Raw genomic sequence first — 22,318 nt, forward strand, 5'->3', positions numbered from 1 at the left:
AAACCAAAACATTTCCCATCCAAACCAAAACATTTCCCATCCAAACCAAAACATTTCCCATCCAAACCAAGACATTTCCCATCCAAACCAAGACATTTCCCATCCAAACCAAAACATTTCCCATCCAAACCAAAACATTTCCCATCCAAACCAAAACACTTCCCATCCAAACCAAAACACTTCCCATCCAAACCAAGACATTTCCTATCCAAACCAAGACATTTCCTATCCAAACCAAGACATTTCCCATCCAAACCAAAACACTTCCCATCCAAACCAAGACATTTCCCATCCAAACCAAAACATTTCCCATCCAAACCAAAACATTTCCCATCCAAACCAAAACATTTCCCATCCAAACCAAGACATTTCCCATCCAAACCAAGACACTTCCTATCCAAACCAAAACATTTCCCATCCAAACCAAAACATTTCCCATCCAAACCAAAACATTTCCCATCCAAACCAAAACATTTCCCATCCAAACCAAGACATTTCCTATCCAAACCAAGACATTTCCCATCCAAACCAAAACATTTCCTATCCAAACCAAAACATTTCCCATCCAAACCAAAACATTTCCCATCCAAACCAAGACATTTCCTATCCAAACCAAGACATTTCCCATCCAAACCAAAACACTTCCCATCCAAACCAAGACATTTCCCATCCAAACCAAGACATTTCCCATCCAAACCAAGACATTTCCCATCCAAACCAAAACATTTCCCATCCAAACCAAAACATTTCCCATCCAAACCAAGACATTTCCTATCCAAACCAAGACATTTCCTATCCAAACCAAGACATTTCCCATCCAAACCAAAACACTTCCCATCCAAACCAAGACATTTCCCATCCAAACCAAAACATTTCCCATCCAAACCAAAACATTTCCCATCCAAACCAAAACATTTCCCATCCAAACCAAGACATTTCCCATCCAAACCAAGACATTTCCCATCCAAACCAAAACATTTCCCATCCAAATCAAAACATTTCCCATCCCAATCAAAACATTTTCCATCCAAACCAAATCATTTCCCATCCAAACCAAAACATTTCCCATCCAAACCAAAACATTTCCCATCCAAACCAAAACATTTCCCATCCAAACCAAAACATTTCCCATCCAAACCAAGACATTTCCTATCCAAACCAAGACATTTCCTATCCAAACCAAGACATTTCCCATCCAAACCAAAACATTTCCCATCCAAACCAAAACATTTCCCATCCAAACCAAAACATTTCCCATCCAAACCAAAACATTTCCCATCCAAACCAAGACATTTCCTATCCAAACCAAGACATTTCCTATCCAAACCAAGACATTTCCCATCCAAACCAAAACACTTCCCATCCAAACCAAGACATTTCCCATCCAAACCAAAACATTTCCCATCCAAACCAAAACATTTCCCATCCAAACCAAAACATTTCCCATCCAAACCAAGACATTTCCCATCCAAACCAAGACATTTCCCATCCAAACCAAAACATTTCCCATCCAAACCAAAACATTTCCCATCCAAACCAAAACACTTCCCATCCAAACCAAAACACTTCCCATCCAAACCAAGACATTTCCTATCCAAACCAAAACATTTTCCATCCAAACCAAATCATTTCCCATCCAAACCAAAACATTTCCCATCCAAACCAAAACATTTCCCATCCAAACCAAAACATTTCCCATCCAAACCAAAACATTTCCCATCCAAACCAAGACATTTCCTATCCAAACCAAGACATTTCCTATCCAAACCAAGACATTTCCCATCCAAACCAAAACACTTCCCATCCAAACCAAGACATTTCCCATCCAAACCAAAACATTTCCCATCCAAACCAAAACATTTCCCATCCAAACCAAAACATTTCCCATCCAAACCAAGACATTTCCCATCCAAACCAAGACATTTCCCATCCAAACCAAAACATTTCCCATCCAAACCAAAACATTTCCCATCCAAACCAAAACACTTCCCATCCAAACCAAAACACTTCCCATCCAAACCAAGACATTTCCTATCCAAACCAAGACATTTCCTATCCAAACCAAGACATTTCCCATCCAAACCAAAACACTTCCCATCCAAACCAAGACATTTCCCATCCAAACCAAAACATTTCCCATCCAAACCAAAACATTTCCCATCCAAACCAAAACATTTCCCATCCAAACCAAGACATTTCCCATCCAAACCAAGACATTTCCCATCCAAACCAAGACATTTCCCATCCAAACCAAAACATTTCCCATCCAAACCAAAACATTTCCCATCCAAACCAAAACACTTCCCATCCAAACCAAAACACTTCCCATCCAAACCAAAACATTTCCCATCCAAACCAAAACATTTCCCATCCAAACCAAAACACTTCCCATCCAAACCAAAACATTTTCCATCCAAACGAAAACATTTCCCATCCAAACCAAATCATTTCCCATCCAAACCAAGACATTTCCCATCCAAACCAAATCATTTCCCATCCAAACCAAGACATTTCCCACCCAAACCAAAACATTTCCCATCCAAACCAAAACATTTCCCATCCAAACCAAAACATTTCCCATCCAAACCAAAACATTTCCCATCCAAACCAAAACATTTCCCATCCAAACCAAAACATTTCCCATCCAAACCAAGACATTTCCTATCCAAACCAAGACATTTCCCATCCAAACCAAAACATTTCCTATCCAAACCAAAACATTTCCCATCCAAACCAAAACATTTCCCATCCAAACCAAGACATTTCCTATCCAAACCAAGACATTTCCCATCCAAACCAAAATACTTCCCATCCAAACCAAGACATTTCCCATCCAAACCAAGACATTTCCCATCCAAACCAAAACATTTCCCATCCAAACCAAAACATTTCCCATCCAAACCAAGACATTTCCCATCCAAACCAAGACATTTCCCATCCAAACCAAAACATTTCCCATCCAAACCAAAACATTTCCCATCCAAACCAAGACATTTCCCATCCAAACCAAAACATTTCCCATCCAAACCAAGACATTTCCCATCCAAACCAAGACATTTCCCATCCAAACCAAAACATTTCCCATCCAAACCAAAACATTTCCCATCCAAACCAAGACATTTCCTATCCAAACCAAGACATTTCCTATCCAAACCAAGACATTTCCCATCCAAACCAAAACACTTCCCATCCAAACCAAGACATTTCCCATCCAAACCAAAACATTTCCCATCCAAACCAAAACATTTCCCATCCAAACCAAAACATTTCCCATCCAAACCAAGACATTTCCCATCCAAACCAAGACATTTCCCATCCAAACCAAAACATTTCCCATCCAAACCAAAACATTTCCCATCCAAACCAAAACACTTCCCATCCAAACCAAAACACTTCCCATCCAAACCAAGACATTTCCTATCCAAACCAAGACATTTCCTATCCAAACCAAGACATTTCCCATCCAAACCAAAACACTTCCCATCCAAACCAAGACATTTCCCATCCAAACCAAAACATTTCCCATCCAAACCAAAACATTTCCCATCCAAACCAAAACATTTCCCATCCAAACCAAGACATTTCCCATCCAAACCAAGACACTTCCTATCCAAACCAAAACATTTCCCATCCAAACCAAAACATTTCCCATCCAAACCAAAACATTTCCCATCCAAACCAAAACATTTCCCATCCAAACCAAGACATTTCCTATCCAAACCAAGACATTTCCCATCCAAACCAAAACATTTCCTATCCAAACCAAAACATTTCCCATCCAAACCAAAACATTTCCCATCCAAACCAAGACATTTCCTATCCAAACCAAGACATTTCCCATCCAAACCAAAACACTTCCCATCCAAACCAAGACATTTCCCATCCAAACCAAGACATTTCCCATCCAAACCAAGACATTTCCCATCCAAACCAAAACATTTCCCATCCAAACCAAAACATTTCCCATCCAAACCAAGACATTTCCTATCCAAACCAAGACATTTCCTATCCAAACCAAGACATTTCCCATCCAAACCAAAACACTTCCCATCCAAACCAAGACATTTCCCATCCAAACCAAAACATTTCCCATCCAAACCAAAACATTTCCCATCCAAACCAAAACATTTCCCATCCAAACCAAGACATTTCCCATCCAAACCAAGACATTTCCCATCCAAACCAAAACATTTCCCATCCAAATCAAAACATTTCCCATCCCAATCAAAACATTTTCCATCCAAACCAAATCATTTCCCATCCAAACCAAAACATTTCCCATCCAAACCAAAACATTTCCCATCCAAACCAAAACATTTCCCATCCAAACCAAAACATTTCCCATCCAAACCAAGACATTTCCTATCCAAACCAAGACATTTCCTATCCAAACCAAGACATTTCCCATCCAAACCAAAACACTTCCCATCCAAACCAAGACATTTCCCATCCAAACCAAAACATTTCCCATCCAAACCAAAACATTTCCCATCCAAACCAAAACATTTCCCATCCAAACCAAGACATTTCCCATCCAAACCAAGACATTTCCCATCCAAACCAAAACATTTCCCATCCAAACCAAAACATTTCCCATCCAAACCAAAACACTTCCCATCCAAACCAAAACACTTCCCATCCAAACCAAGACATTTCCTATCCAAACCAAGACATTTCCTATCCAAACCAAGACATTTCCCATCCAAACCAAAACACTTCCCATCCAAACCAAGACATTTCCCATCCAAACCAAAACATTTCCCATCCAAACCAAAACATTTCCCATCCAAACCAAAACATTTCCCATCCAAACCAAAACATTTCCCATCCAAACCAAGACATTTCCTATCCAAACCAAGACATTTCCTATCCAAACCAAGACATTTCCCATCCAAACCAAAACACTTCCCATCCAAACCAAGACATTTCCCATCCAAACCAAAACATTTCCCATCCAAACCAAAACATTTCCCATCCAAACCAAAACATTTCCCATCCAAACCAAGACATTTCCCATCCAAACCAAGACATTTCCCATCCAAACCAAAACATTTCCCATCCAAACCAAAACATTTCCCATCCAAACCAAAACACTTCCCATCCAAACCAAAACACTTCCCATCCAAACCAAGACATTTCCTATCCAAACCAAAACATTTTCCATCCAAACCAAATCATTTCCCATCCAAACCAAAACATTTCCCATCCAAACCAAAACATTTCCCATCCAAACCAAAACATTTCCCATCCAAACCAAAACATTTCCCATCCAAACCAAGACATTTCCTATCCAAACCAAGACATTTCCTATCCAAACCAAGACATTTCCCATCCAAACCAAAACACTTCCCATCCAAACCAAGACATTTCCCATCCAAACCAAAACATTTCCCATCCAAACCAAAACATTTCCCATCCAAACCAAAACATTTCCCATCCAAACCAAGACATTTCCCATCCAAACCAAGACATTTCCCATCCAAACCAAAACATTTCCCATCCAAACCAAAACATTTCCCATCCAAACCAAAACACTTCCCATCCAAACCAAAACACTTCCCATCCAAACCAAGACATTTCCTATCCAAACCAAGACATTTCCTATCCAAACCAAGACATTTCCCATCCAAACCAAAACACTTCCCATCCAAACCAAGACATTTCCCATCCAAACCAAAACATTTCCCATCCAAACCAAAACATTTCCCATCCAAACCAAAACATTTCCCATCCAAACCAAGACATTTCCCATCCAAACCAAGACATTTCCCATCCAAACCAAGACATTTCCCATCCAAACCAAAACATTTCCCATCCAAACCAAAACATTTCCCATCCAAACCAAAACACTTCCCATCCAAACCAAAACACTTCCCATCCAAACCAAAACATTTCCCATCCAAACCAAAACATTTCCCATCCAAACCAAAACACTTCCCATCCAAACCAAAACATTTTCCATCCAAACGAAAACATTTCCCATCCAAACCAAATCATTTCCCATCCAAACCAAGACATTTCCCATCCAAACCAAATCATTTCCCATCCAAACCAAGACATTTCCCACCCAAACCAAAACATTTCCCATCCAAACCAAAACATTTCCCATCCAAACCAAGACACTTCCCATCCAAACCAAAACATTTCCCATCCAAACCAAAACATTTCCCATCCAAACCAAAACATTTCCCATCCAAACCAAAACATTTCCCATCCAAACCAAAACATTTCCCATCCAAACCAAAACACTTCCCATCCAAACCAAAACACTTCCGATCCAAACCAAGACATTTCCCATCCAAACCAAAACATTTCCCATCCAAACCAAAACATTTCCCATCCAAACCAAAACACTTCCTATCCAAACCAAAACACTTCCTATCCAAACCAAGACATTTCCCATCCAAACCAAAACATTTCCCATCCAAACCAAAACATTTCCCATCCAAACCAAAACATTTCCCATCCAAACCAAAACATTTCCCATCCAAACCAAAACATTTCCCATCCAAACCAAGACATTTCCTATCCAAACCAAGACATTTCCCATCCAAACCAAAACATTTCCTATCCAAACCAAAACATTTCCCATCCAAACCAAAACATTTCCCATCCAAACCAAGACATTTCCTATCCAAACCAAGACATTTCCCATCCAAACCAAAATACTTCCCATCCAAACCAAGACATTTCCCATCCAAACCAAGACATTTCCCATCCAAACCAAGACATTTCCCATCCAAACCAAAACATTTCCCATCCAAACCAAAACATTTCCCATCCAAACCAAGACATTTCCTATCCAAACCAAGACATTTCCTATCCAAACCAAGACATTTCCCATCCAAACCAAAACACTTCCCATCCAAACCAAGACATTTCCCATCCAAACCAAAACATTTCCCATCCAAACCAAAACATTTCCCATCCAAACCAAAACATTTCCCATCCAAACCAAGACATTTCCCATCCAAACCAAGACATTTCCCATCCAAACCAAAACATTTCCCATCCAAACCAAAACATTTCCCATCCAAACCAAAACACTTCCCATCCAAACCAAAACACTTCCCATCCAAACCAAGACATTTCCTATCCAAACCAAGACATTTCCTATCCAAACCAAGACATTTCCCATCCAAACCAAAACACTTCCCATCCAAACCAAGACATTTCCCATCCAAACCAAAACATTTCCCATCCAAACCAAAACATTTCCCATCCAAACCAAAACATTTCCCATCCAAACCAAGACATTTCCCATCCAAACCAAGACACTTCCTATCCAAACCAAAACATTTCCCATCCAAACCAAAACATTTCCCATCCAAACCAAAACATTTCCCATCCAAACCAAAACATTTCCCATCCAAACCAAGACATTTCCTATCCAAACCAAGACATTTCCCATCCAAACCAAAACATTTCCTATCCAAACCAAAACATTTCCCATCCAAACCAAAACATTTCCCATCCAAACCAAGACATTTCCTATCCAAACCAAGACATTTCCCATCCAAACCAAAACACTTCCCATCCAAACCAAGACATTTCCCATCCAAACCAAGACATTTCCCATCCAAACCAAGACATTTCCCATCCAAACCAAAACATTTCCCATCCAAACCAAAACATTTCCCATCCAAACCAAGACATTTCCTATCCAAACCAAGACATTTCCTATCCAAACCAAGACATTTCCCATCCAAACCAAAACACTTCCCATCCAAACCAAGACATTTCCCATCCAAACCAAAACATTTCCCATCCAAACCAAAACATTTCCCATCCAAACCAAAACATTTCCCATCCAAACCAAGACATTTCCCATCCAAACCAAGACATTTCCCATCCAAACCAAAACATTTCCCATCCAAATCAAAACATTTCCCATCCCAATCAAAACATTTTCCATCCAAACCAAATCATTTCCCATCCAAACCAAAACATTTCCCATCCAAACCAAAACATTTCCCATCCAAACCAAAACATTTCCCATCCAAACCAAAACATTTCCCATCCAAACCAAAACATTTCCCATCCAAACCAAAACATTTCCCATCCAAACCAAAACATTTCCCATCCAAACCAAAACATTTCCCATCCAAACCAAAACATTTCCCATCCAAACCAAAACATTTCCCATCCCAATCAAAACATTTCCCATCCCAATGAAAACATTTCCCATCCAAACCAAAACATTTCCCATCCAAACCAAGACATTTCCTATCCAAACCAAGGCATTTCCTATCCAAACCAAAACATTTCCCATCCAAACCAAGACATTTCCCATCCAAACCAAGACATTTCCTGTCCAAACCAAGACATTTCCCATCCAAACCAAAACATTTCCCATCCAAACCAAAACATTTCCCATCCAAACCAAAACATTTCCCATCCAAACCAAAACATTTCCCATCCAAACCAAGGCATTTCCTATCCAAACCAAAACATTTCCCATCCAAACCAAGACATTTCCCATCCAAACCAAGACATTTCCTGTCCAAACCAAGACATTTCCCATCCAAACCAAAACATTTCCCATCCAAACCAAAACATTTCCCATCCAAACCAAAACATTTCCCATCCAAACCAAAACATTTCCCATCCAAACCAAGACATTTCCCATCCAAACCAAAACATTTCCCATCCAAACCAAGACATTTCCCATCCAAACCAAAACATTTTCCATCCAAACCAAATCATTTCCCATCCAAACCAAAACATTTTCCATCCAAACCAAAACATTTCCCATCCAAACCAAAACATTTCCCATCCAAACCAAAACATTTCCCATCCAAACCAAGACATTTCCCATCCAAACCAAAACATTTCCCATCCAAACCAAGACATTTCCCATCCAAACCAAGACAATTCCCATCCAAACCAAGACATTTCCCATCCAAACCAAGACATTTCCTATCCAAACCAAGACATTTCCCATCCAAACCAAGACATTTCCCATCCAAACCAAGACATTTCCCATCCAAACCAAGACATTTCCCATCCAAACCAAGACATTTCCCATCCAAACCAAGACATTTCCCATCCAAACCAAGACATTTCCCATCCAAACCAAGACATTTCCCATCCAAACCAAGACATTTCCCATCCAAACCAAGACATTTCCCATCCAAACCAAGACATTTCCCATCCAAACCAAGACATTTCCTATCCAAACCAAGACATTTCCTATCCAAACCAAGACATTTCCCATCCAAACCAAGACATTTCCCATCCAAACCAAGACATTTCCTATCCAAACCAAGACATTTCCCATCCAAACCAAGACATTTCCCATCCAAACCAAGACATTTCCCATCCAAACCAAGACATTTCCCATCCAAACCAAGACATTTCCCATCCAAACCAAGACATTTCCCATCCAAACCAAGACATTTCCTATCCAAACCAAGACATTTCCTATCCAAACCAAGACATTTCCTATCCAAACCAAGACATTTCCCATCCAAACCAAGACATTTCCTATCCAAACCAAGACATTTCCCATCCAAACCAAGACATTTCCCATCCAAACCAAGACATTTCCCATCCAAACCAAGACATTTCCCATCCAAACCAAGACATTTCCCATCCAAACCAAGACATTTCCTATCCAAACCAAGACATTTCCCATCCAAACCAAGACATTTCCCATCCAAACCAAGACATTTCCTATCCAAACCAAGACATTTCCCATCCAAACCAAGACATTTCCCATCCAAACCAAGACATTTCCCATCCAAACCAAGACATTTCCCATCCAAACCAAGACATTTCCCATCCAAACCAAGACATTTCCCATCCAAACCAAGACATTTCCTATCCAAACCAAGACATTTCCTATCCAAACCAAGACATTTCCTATCCAAACCAAGACATTTCCCATCCAAACCAAGACATTTCCTATCCAAACCAAGGCATTTCCCATCCAAACCAAGACATTTCCCATCCAAACCAAGACATTTCCCATCCAAACCAAGACATTTCCCATCCAAACCAAGACATTTCCCATCCAAACCAAGACATTTCCCATCCAAACCAAGACATTTCCCATCCAAACCAAGACATTTCCCATCCAAACCAAGACATTTCCCATCCAAACCAAGACATTTCCCATCCAAATCAAGACATTTCCCATCCAAACCAAGACATTTCCCATCCAAACCAAGACATTTCCCATCCAAACCAAGACATTTCCCATCCAAACCAAGACATTTCCCATCCAAACCAAGACATTTCCCATCCAAACCAAGACATTTCCTATCCAAACCAAGACATTTCCTATCCAAACCAAGACATTTCCCATCCAAACCAAAATACTTCCCATCCAAACCAAGACATTTCCCATCCAAACCAAGACATTTCCCATCCAAACCAAGACATTTCCCATCCAAACCAAGACATTTCCCATCCAAACCAAGACATTTCCCATCCAAACCAAGACATTTCCCATCCAAACCAAGACATTTCCTATCCAAACCAAGACATTTCCTATCCAAACCAAGACATTTCCCATCCAAACCAAAATAATTCCCATCCAAACCAAGACAATTCCCATCCAAACCAAGACACTTCCCATCCAAACCAAAACATTTCCCATCCAAACCAAGACAATTCCCATCCAAACCAAGACATTTCCCATCCAAACCAAGACATTTCCCATCCAAACCAAAACATTTCCCATCCAAACCAAGACATTTCCCATCCAAACCAAGACACTTCCCATCCAAACCAAAACATTTCCCATCCAAACCAAGACATTTCCCATCCAAACCAAGACAATTCCCATCCAAACCAAGACATTTCCCATCCAAACCAAGACATTTCCCATCCAAACCAAAACATTTCCCATCCAAACCAAGACATTTCCCATCCAAACCAAGACATTTCCCATCCAAACCAAGACAATTCCCATCCAAACCAAGACATTTCCCATCCAAACCAAGACACTTCCCATCCAAACCAAAACATTTCCCATCCAAACCAAGACATTTCCCATCCAAACCAAAACATTTCCCATCCAAACCAAGACATTTCCCATCCAAACCAAGACAATTCCCATCCAAACCAAGACATTTCCCATCCAAACCAAGACATTTCCCATCCAAACCAAGACATTTCCCATCCAAACCAAAACATTTCCCATCCAAACCAAAACATTTCCCATCCAAACCAAGACATTTCCTATCCAAACCAAGACATTTCCTATCCAAACCAAGACATTTCCCATCCAAACCAAAACACTTCCCATCCAAACCAAGACATTTCCTATCCAAACCAAGACATTTCCTATCCAAACCAAGACATTTCCCATCCAAACCAAGACATTTCCCATCCAAACCAAGACATTTCCCATCCAAACCAAGACATTTCCTATCCAAACCAAGACATTTCCCATCCAAACCAAGACATTTCCTATCCAAACCAAGACATTTCCCATCCAAACCAAGACAATTCCTATCCAAACCAAGACATTTCCCATCCAAACCAAGACATTTCCCATCCAAACCAAAACACTTCCCATCCAAACCAAGACATTTCCTATCCAAACCAAGACATTTCCTATCCAAACCAAGACATTTCCCATCCAAACCAAGACATTTCCCATCCAAACCAAGACATTTCCCATCCAAACCAAGACATTTCCCATCCAAATCAAAACATTTCCTATCCAAACCAAGACATTTCCCATCCAAACCAAGACATTTCCCATCCAAACCAAAACATTTCCTATCCAAACCAAGACATTTCCCATCCAAACCAAGACAATTCCTATCCAAACCAAGACATTTCCCATCCAAACCAAGACAATTCCTATCCAAACCAAGACATTTCCCATCCAAACCAAGACATTTCCCATCCAAACCAAGACAATTCCCATCCAAACCAAGACAATTCCCATCCAAACCAAGACAATTCCCATCCAAACCAAGACATTTCCTATCCAAACCAAGACAATTCCCATCCAAACCAAGACATTTCCCATCCAAACCAAGACATTTCCCATCCAAACCAAGACATTTCCCATCCAAACCAAGACAATTCCTATCCAAACCAAGACATTTCCCATCCAAACCAAGACATTTCCTATCCAAACCAAGACATTTCCCATCCAAACCAAGACATTTCCTATCCAAACCAAGACATTTCCCATCCAAACCAAGACATTTCCCATCCAAACCAAGACAATTCCCATCCAAACCAAGACAATTCCTATCCAAACCAAGACATTTCCCATCCAAACCAAGACATTTCCTATCCAAACCAAAACATTTCCCATCCAAACCAAGACAATTCCTATCCAAACCAAGACATTTCCTATCTCAACCAAAACATTTCCCATCCAAACCAAGACATTTCCTATCCAAACCAAGACATTTCCCATCCAAACCAAGACATTTCCCATCCAAACCAAGACAATTCCTATCCAAACCAAGACATTTCCCATCCAAACCAAGACAATTCCCATCCAAACCAAGACATTTCCTATCCAAACCAAGACATTTCCCATCCAAACCAAGACATTTCCCATCCAAACCAAGACAATTCCCATCCAAACCAAGACAATTCCTATCCAAACCAAGACATTTCCCATCCAAACCAAGACATTTCCTATCCAAACCAAGACATTTCCCATCCAAACCAAGACATTTCCCATCCAAACCAAGACATTTCCCATCCAAACCAAGACATTTCCCATCCAAACCAAGACATTTCCTATCCAAACCAAGACATTTCCCATCCAAACCAAGACATTTCCCATCCAAACCAAGACAATTCCCATCCAAACCAAAACATTTCCCATCCAAACCAAGACAATTCCTATCCAAACCAAGACATTTCCCATCCAAACCAAGACATTTCCTATCCAAACCAAGACATTTCCCATCCAAACCAAGACAATTCCCATCCAAACCAAGACATTTCCTATCCAAACCAAGACATTTCCCATCCAAACCAAGACATTTCCCATCCAAACCAAGACAATTCCCATCCAAACCAAGACAATTCCCATCCAAACCAAGACATTTCCTATCCAAACCAAGACATTTCCCATCCAAACCAAGACATTTCCCATCCAAACCAAGACATTTCCCATCCAAACCAAGACATTTCCTATCCAAACCAAGACATTTCCCATCCAAACCAAGACATTTCCTATCCAAACCAAGACAATTCCCATCCAAACCAAGACATTTCCTATCCAAACCAAGACATTTCCCATCCAAACCAAGACATTTCCCATCCAAACCAAGACATTTCCCATCCAAACCAAGACATTTCCTATCCAAACCAAGACATTTCCCATCCAAACCAAGACATTTCCCATCCAAACCAAGACATTTCCTATCCAAACCAAGACATTTCCCATCCAAACCAAGACATTTCCCATCCAAACCAAGACATTTCCTATCCAAACCAAGACATTTCCCATCCAAACCAAGACATTTCCCATCCAAACCAAGACAATTCCCATCCAAACCAAGACATTTCCTATCCAAACCAAGACATTTCCCATCCAAACCAAGACATTTCCCATCCAAACCAAGACAATTCCCATCCAAACCAAGACAATTCCCATCCAAACCAAGACATTTCCTATCCAAACCAAGACATTTCCCATCCAAACCAAGACATTTCCCATCCAAACCAAAACATTTCCCATCCAAACCAAGACATTTCCCATCCAAACCAAGACATTTCCCATCCAAACCAAGACATTTCCTATCCAAACCAAGACATTTCCCATCCAAACCAAGACATTTCCTATCCAAACCAAGACATTTCCCATCCAAACCAAAACATTTCCCATCCAAACCAAGACATTTCCTATCCAAACCAAGGCATTTCCCATCCAAACCAAGACATTTCCCATCCAAACCAAGACAATTCCCATCCAAACCAAGACATTTCCTATCCAAACCAAGACATTTCCCATCCAAACCAAGACATTTCCCATCCAAACCAAAACATTTCCCATCCAAACCAAGACATTTCCTATCCAAACCAAGGCATTTCCCATCCAAACCAAGACATTTCCCATCCAAACCAAGACATTTCCCATCCAAACCAAGACATTTCCCATCCAAACCAAAACATTTCCCATCCAAACCAAGACATTTCCCATCCAAACCAAGACATTTCCTATCCAAACCAAGACATTTCCCATCCAAACCAAGACATTTCCCATCCAAACCAAGACATTTCCCATCCAAACCAAGACAATTCCCATCCAAACCAAGACAATTCCTATCTCAACCAAAAGATTTCCTATCCCAGCTGACATATTCCCCACATTTTACAAGACATCTCTGTCAAGCCTGGCATTTTATATCAATGGTGATGATGTTTGTGATGGCAAATGTGTTAAAATCCTGGTTTTCTGCAGTAGAAAAAATGAGGATAATAGTGATGGTTGAAAATGCAAAATAGTTCATTTGCTAATGCTTTTCAAGACTAAAACTAGCACGGCACTCAGTGGAGAGCATAACTGCATAACCTCCACCATGCTGAACAGTTTACGTTTTTTTATCCCACTGATTGGTCAGATCTGGATCCGACCTGAACCAAAATCAAATCGGCTTGTTCTCGTCACAATTACCCAACTCATCCACCAAGTTGTCATAAGTTATCCACAACCTTTTGAGATATCATGCTACATATCGTTTTTGGCTCTATCGCTCAATGGTGACGAATCACTTATTTTAAAAAAAAATTAAAAAATTCTCGTTTCCAGATCCGGATTTGGATCTTCACCCAAATATAATTGATCCGTCCTTGTGTCATACCCAACCTGTCCACCAACTTTCGCCTGACTCCGTGCACAACTTTTTGAGATATAATGCTATATATAGTGTTTTGCCCTCCGAATGGTGAAGAATGACTTTAAAATTCTCGAATCCAGATCTGGATCCGGATTTTCCCCAAAATCGAATCAATTTTTCCTGTTCACACCCCCAACCTGTCCCCCAGGTTTCGGCCAAATCTGTCCACAACATTTTGAGATATTTTGTTGACAGGCAGACAAACAACCATGCAGACATGGTTATAATAGAATTTTAAAACTCGAATAAGACTTTGTGAATGCCCTGTTAACTCTCAAAGGCCACAAATGTCTGACGTTCCACCAATAGAGCCATCTGAGATCTGAGCCCTGATGAATGACCCTTTTGTGTTTTTGTTACTACAACAGGAGGGAAAAGTGTGTACTTTCTTGTACAGGAGGGAATTTTAATTGCATGAAGAAACGTTAGCACCTGCTACTGTTATTACAACTCTTGAGTGCTGGCAATCTGATTTATTTGTTTTGAAAGAAATGAGATTTGACTGTAAACTTGACCTTGTACGACACGATTAATGATATTGCAACACAAATGTGAAGTCCCTTTAGCTGTTCCGACTGCCTGTCCCTTACAGTGAAACATCAAGGTTTCATTTTGTATGAAATCTTTAACAACTTTAGGTAATTATGATGATACATCTGATAGATTTCTCCTGATTTGGATAGGGAATCTCACCAGAGTTGTACTTATTGCTTGAAATGCCCTGGTATTGACTCTCGGAAGTGAAATGTTCAACTGTAGCATCCATTTGTTCCACAGGGGCAGTCTCGAGTGTAGAGGTGGTGGAGGCGATACAAGTGTCTGCTCCAGATGGTCAGGCAATGGATCTGACAATAAGTTGTCAAGGAAGGTAGGAGAGAGACATGGAAATACATTTACAATATTTCAGTAAAAGTTACACACATACACACAATCACACACCTTCTAGGTTCAACTTCCATGCATTGCAAATTGACATATCTTGGAAAAATATTTCAAGTGTTTGTCACTTTCAACGCTGAACTGTAGCCCCTAGCCTAGAGGCACCCAATTTTGGTTGTAGCTTCAGAATCTGGAAAAGGTTTTAAGCTACCACATGTTGGCCGGGAAGGCTGTGTTGAGGCCACCAAAGACAACTACAAAGTGTATATTGGGACGTAGGGTCAGGCAGGGATGCCACCGACCCACAGGCAAAAGGTAACCACCATGAGGCCGATAACTCCATAGCTTTTCAGTGTCCAGCATGTCCCGAAACCACCGCCGGGAAAAGCTCAACCAGCCGGGCAGTGCGGGGTACCCTTTCCCTCCCCCACCCCCCCCACATAGATAGAAACATTCCTGATTTTGGAAACTCTGTCTATTTGTATGCTTCATGTCTGCCTATTCTCTACTCTTCCATTGCTTGTAAGTGCAGTAATATGGGACAAGATGCCACTTCCCCCATTTACGTATATACAGGGTGTTTCAAAAATAGTTATACAACTTTAAACGTTTATTTAAAAAGAAACATAAATCTCAGGAAAGTGAACCAAACATTTCTTGAAAGCTTATGACATGGCAGTTTCTATCACTGATTGCTATTGCAGTCACTGCTAGAGTTAGTGAGAGGCCACGGTCTGAAATTGGCATTTACGCAAAATCCTTGTAATTGACGTTCTCGATGTGTGGCCCTCCACGGTTCAGGCAGGCATTGATCCTGACTCCAAAGTTCTGTCCAACTTTCCTATGGGTCTCAGGTGGCACTGCCTGGAGGTAGTCTGACACCTCCTGCTTCAGATCATCCAGTGTGGCAGGGCAGTTGACGTATACAGAGCCGATGGCAGCCCCCCAGAACCAGTAGTCCAGAGGGTTCAAGTCTGGTCTATGGGGTGCCCAGTCATTAGCAGTACCCAGGACAACGAGGCGATTTCTGAAGAGCTGCTGCAGGAATGTGAGGGTGTCACCAGTTGTATGCGGGGGTGCACCATCCTGCATAAACCAGGTCATGCTGAGCTAAGGGCTCACCGTTGATCGTCACCGTCCTGCTGTTGTCATTCTCAAACCAGTAAGGCCCGAGCATTCCCCATTGGCATTGAAGGTGCAGAAGCATGTGACCTTAGGCCCTTTCAAGTATCTCTCAGTGATCTCCTCAGGTGGTTCTGCCCCCCAGAAAATTGTGTTGTGGTTGTTGATGGCACCGTTCAAGTGGAAATTGGCTTTTGCTCCACTGTCAATGGCGTAGTTGAGCTACGGAGATAGAATTCCCAGGAAACAAATACCACGATAACATCACCAAACTCTGAAAAGGAAAACGGTATAGGTCAAAAAACAAAGAAATGGCACGAAGTCAAAGTTGTATCAATCTTTTTGAAACACCCTGTACATGTTCATAGGTTGTTTTGTTCAGTATATTGAACACCTTTCATTTGAAATTGCCCACTCGACCGTCAGCCATCGAGCCTTCTGGTGCAGATGTTTATGATATTGAAAATATACTTACCAAGGATTGAAGTATCTATACGGGGCTGGGGTCACTTGTCTCTACCTCCCCTGACCTGGGCAATTTGCCCACCTTTATGCTAAGCATCTATCCTTTGTCATCTCCGAGATGAACTGTAATATCTCTGATTTAAGAAACCCTTTCACACACCCTTCACGTGTACTACCACACACACCCACGAAATATGCCAAGAAATGTGACCAAGACCTGTAACATTAAAAGTACATTTTGTGTCTTCCCCACCCACCCCTAAACTCATCACACCCAGCCTTCCCAATGAGATATGCACCATAGTGGCAGATGAGTCTTGTAGTATGACTCAAGCCATCACCTGTGGGCCACCTGCCTTGACTGAGGCATGCCACCTGACATTCAGACAAACCTTCAACTCATCGGGAGTCTTTTGCCTCAATGTGTCTCTCTCGAACGGAGTTAGTCTCGCTGTGACCAGCAAACGTGTTGCTGTCCTACCAAGTAAGTTTACTAAGTTTCAAACAATGTTTATTTAATGATGCACAATATGTCTTTTTAAGAAGTTACAACAACAATTCAATATCAAAAGAAAATGTCAACTGAGTTGACAGAAAATGTCAACATGTCAACATCTCATGTCATCAAGTTCTCTGAAAACTTTCTTGTCTGACTAAATTGGACCACGCCCAATTTTGGACCACACCCAACAATTGGTTGTTTTAACTGACTAGGGGGCCCGTTGGTCCATTGGACCAAATTTTTTATTTGTCTTCACCACCTTCAACTTCACCACCATCTTCACTCTTCACCGTCTCGAGCCTGCCAGACTCGGGTCCTCGGGTCTTTTGGGTCCTCAGGGTCTTTTGGGTCATCTGGGTCTTTTGGATCCTCAGGGACTTTTGGATCTACTGCGTCTATTGGGTCTTCTGTCTCCTCGGGGACATTTGTGTCATCTGGGTATTTTGGATCCTCGGGGACTTTTTTGTCTTTGGGAACCTTTCGTCTTGCGGTTGTTTTGGGTCATCTGGATCTTTTGGGTCTTCGGGGACATTTTGGGTCTTTTCGGTCCTTGGGAACCTTTCGTCTTGTGGGTATTTGGGGTCCTCGGGGACTTTTGGGTCTTCTGGATCCTCGGGAACTTTTTGGTCCTCTGGGTCTTTAGAGTTATTTGTGGTCTTCAAATGTCGAAGGGGTCTCAGCAGTCTGGAGTTAAAAGCCACATTTCAATGGTACGTAATACGTAATTAATTAATAGACGTACGTAATTAATAGACACGTACGTACGTAATTAAAATACAAGACCTTGGTAAGTAAAAGTATGACACACACACACACACACACACGTCATCCATTTATTGTACATGAGGTGTGCAGGCTGTTTCTATTTGGTCTCTTAGTTGGTTAAAATCTCTCAGCTCACTCAGTCACTCTTGTATTTTAGAAATGCGAACAACGCATGTATATCGCTTCGACGAGCTACTCAAATAGACCCAATCCTCGTGAAGTTTCACGGGATTGAATGAAAAGGAACCAAAACACTTCCTACATGGGTAAATGAGTTAGCGAGATTCCCACGGCTCATGTGACGACTCACATGTAGCCATTGATTTTGGATGCCACTCCAATGAGATTGCGCAACCCAGAAATCCCTGACTCATTCCTTACCAGCACCGATAGACACCTTGTGATGGTTTTATTACAACTGAAGATTAAACGTTTGAAGTTTACAGGAAAACAACAGAAGCTCTTTTGACAGGTTTATGGCCTTCGTTTGTTTCTTGCAGGACAGACTCGCAGATTCGGAACAATAGTTGTCATCATGCTGGGTCTCGCAATCCCCTGTATTTTTCTTGGACTGACTTGGTACATGCACAAGTAAGAATTACCTTTTTAAAATCTGCTTTTCAATTATAACCTTAAAACTTGTATATAGATGCCGTAAAAAAATTAAATTCACTCAACTTCGTGAGTTAGTGACTGCAGGAGGTGAGAAATCATACTTGCGTTGCATGTCCAGGTTGTTCTTACTCTCTGCCTCTACCTGTCAATTGATCATACCGACCATTGGGTGCAACAAACGCAGCAGCCATCATAACGTGTTGCAATGGGCAACCCCGTCGAGGTGTAGTTTTAGGCGGGAACTTGATATTTGGCGAGGAAACTTTTCAAAAGGCACCGTGGCTGTCGTTGGTGCTGGCGCTTTCCAGTGGAATCTTTAAGCACCTAGTAAATGCTAGCACAACAATATGGCTGGCTTCATACTCCTTCCGAAAGCATGGCATGGCATCAGAGTTGATTTGTAGTCGTAAGGAATGAACCGATTTGATCAACTGATGAACGCTGGGAATGCTGATTCGCACAAAATTGTTCACATGGATAAAAGTAGTAAAAGGTCAGTTGTGCATACGAAGGTTTAATGCTTCACATGAAATCAGTTGCCTTTCCCCGTGTTTGAGACCACAATTCCTTTTGTGGATGGGCAGGTACCGCAGTTGGCATGGACTTGCTTTGGCACCAAGAGCTGCAACCTTCACCAAGCAGAGCTTTCCTAAGCTATGGTTCGGCGGAACAGAAGGGAAGCCATTACTCCCCAATAAAATGTGACCTCTCAAGCAATGCAGATGAAGCCATGTGTGTTTAGAAACTCCACCAGGGGTCACATTCATACTGGAAGTTTGAAAGCAAGTCATCCAAGTCGCCAAGTTCATTTTAACACGTATTGCTTCTTTTTTTCTAAAATATTCAGATAAAGGTTTGTTGTGCAAAAGGAAGTAAAATTGTTTTCCCAAAAACATTTAATCAGCTCATTCTACCTGCTCGCTCATCACTCATGGAGTCTCATTGGGGAAAGGTTGTGGTCACATAGCCTAGGAATCCACCTATTCAGGTAATCTGCAGACGATCTAAAAAGGGAACTTATTTGATCTGGGTATTTGATCTGGGGTATGGTCTAATGGCTTCCCTTCTTCATCAAGCAATATAATGAGGGTCCATTGTGTCCTAATAACAGCAGATGGGACATCTTGATTTAATGTTTCCTCCAAAGGACAGTGTGTCCCATAATGCACTGCTCTCTGTTAGCACAGTAGCAGAGGCTGTAAGTGGTTGACCTATCATTGTGTTATCTTGTCCAAGATAGGTGAATAAAGTCGTTAAAGAACCGGATTAATTTTCATCATTTATGCATATTCTGGGGTATGTTTATCACGTGATTGTTTTTCAATGCTGTAAGATTATGGTATATCACAACAGTGCTACAAATTTGAATATTGATTGGTTGTGTTTGCTGACATATGTTTGGATACACATTACGAGAAAAGTTTAGTCAATTTCGTTTGTAGTATTTTGTCGTAAATTGTAATTAGCTTTAAATTACTCATGGAAGGTTTATTACAAGAAGGTATACAAGTAAAACTAGTAATAGGCAAACCGTGTTGTGGAAAGTCAACCGAGGCACTTTTTCTTTCTTCTGCTCTCACTTTTTCACCTTTATTCGCTTTTAAATTAGTTTTCTCCGCAACCGCTTGAGCGATTGACACGAAACTTTGAACATCGGAGCTCCGACCCATGGACAATTTTATTTTAACAATATTACATGACGATTGGACAGAAAATTTGGCCAGCGTTCCAAAAAGTCTGTTTTCTGTAGGCATGGGTTGCAGGGTGTTTTACGTATCAGGAATAAACGGCCTCGACATCGTTTCGCTCGGCCTCGGCTGAATAATAAATACTCAAATTGCGAGCCACTCGCATGCAGCCACATATCGATTCTTGCATGACGGTTTCTTTGAACGTTTCTTAACATCGGCCTTCGTTTCTCCAAAGAGTTATACTGTGTAACTAAAATGCATTGAAAAGGGTTTGGCCTATCCCTCCCATTTTACATCCCAATTTCAAAATGTGGCTTTCCTCTCAGATTAATACCACTATGACGTCACATTTCCTCCAGTTTTTGGAAGGTTAATTTTTTTTTTACTTCACCATTTGCTTTCAATGTACCTGTTCTTCTTCTAGTAGTCATTTCAAATGTGGCTTTTGGGGCCATCAACAAAAAATATTGCAAAGCGGTGGAAGTTTTTAACCCCTGATCCCCCTCCCAACATGATCAATTAATTTATCATCCTTCACTTTCACAACACTCACGATATTCCTTCCTCCCTACTCTCCTGTCCCACTCCCATTATGCAATCAAATATATAAAAAAATGTTCTCGGAAAGATATGGCCAGGATTGTCCAATGAACACCAACATTTGTTACTTTTCAACATCATTATGAGTGTGGAAAAACTTTCATTACTAGTCACGTGTTAAAAGTTACAATTTCTTGGACTATTGCGAATCTGTCATTCCGAGAGATTTTGTACGCTTCCTCATGGCATCAGATCCACTGCATGTGATTAGAATTTTTGTTTTTTTGAAATTTTGCGAAACGTTTCTGGAAAATGAACATATGACATTAGGCTTGCTCATGAATCACGAGATGAGACATAACTCGGGCAATGAATCACGAGTCAAAATTCAGAAAATGTGCCAGCAGCCTCGGTAAGTTAAAATACAAAATCCATAGATTGTGATTGTTTGTTATTTTGTTTTTGCAACTGAGCTTCTGCAGTAAAAGCATGATTGAAATCAATTTTGAATGCTGCTTTTTTTACCATTTTATTTTAGAAAGGTGAAGCCTGCTTTTTGACTTAATAGCCAAGTAAAAATCCTATTCATTCTTTCAAATATCGAGGCTCATGGAATAGTGAGATGATGGCTGGAAGGCTGGAGGGTATGGCCTAGCAGTGAGGCAGTGGTGCGATAATTGGACACAATTAGCAAGATAATGAACGAACAGGAGAAGAGGAGAGAGGCGAGGGGAGGAAACACAATGATCTTCAAGAAAGAAGGTTGGGATAGGAAGGGCTAATGGGGGTAATAAAGATCGTGGGTAAGGATAGGGGATGACATGAGATGGCAGTGCACCATCTGGCGTCTGCCTGAAATCCTCCTGGAGAGAAGAGAGGAATAGAACCACCTCTGGAAGGAAGTTCCACAC

General features: G+C 41.0%; 1 protein-coding gene across 1 annotated transcript in view; it reads left to right on the forward strand.

The window, feature by feature from the left end:
• The window catches only part of LOC137429858 (protein QNR-71), a 58,961-nt gene extending 37,051 nt beyond the window's left edge, over positions 1-21,910 (forward strand). The window contains exons 8-11 of the mRNA XM_068120168.2: positions 15,606-15,696; positions 17,573-17,778; positions 19,062-19,152; positions 19,761-21,910. Coding sequence (XP_067976269.2) covers positions 15,606-15,696; positions 17,573-17,778; positions 19,062-19,152; positions 19,761-19,881 — 509 coding nt within the window. The 3' untranslated portion in view covers positions 19,882-21,910. The remainder of the gene's footprint in view (positions 1-15,605; positions 15,697-17,572; positions 17,779-19,061; positions 19,153-19,760) is intronic.
• The last annotated feature ends 408 nt before the right edge of the window (positions 21,911-22,318 follow it).

The sequence above is a fragment of the Myxine glutinosa genome, chromosome 6 (genome assembly GCF_964187855.1).
Source record: "Myxine glutinosa chromosome 6, kmMyxGlut1.1, whole genome shotgun sequence".
NCBI lineage: Eukaryota > Metazoa > Chordata > Myxini > Myxiniformes > Myxinidae > Myxine > Myxine glutinosa.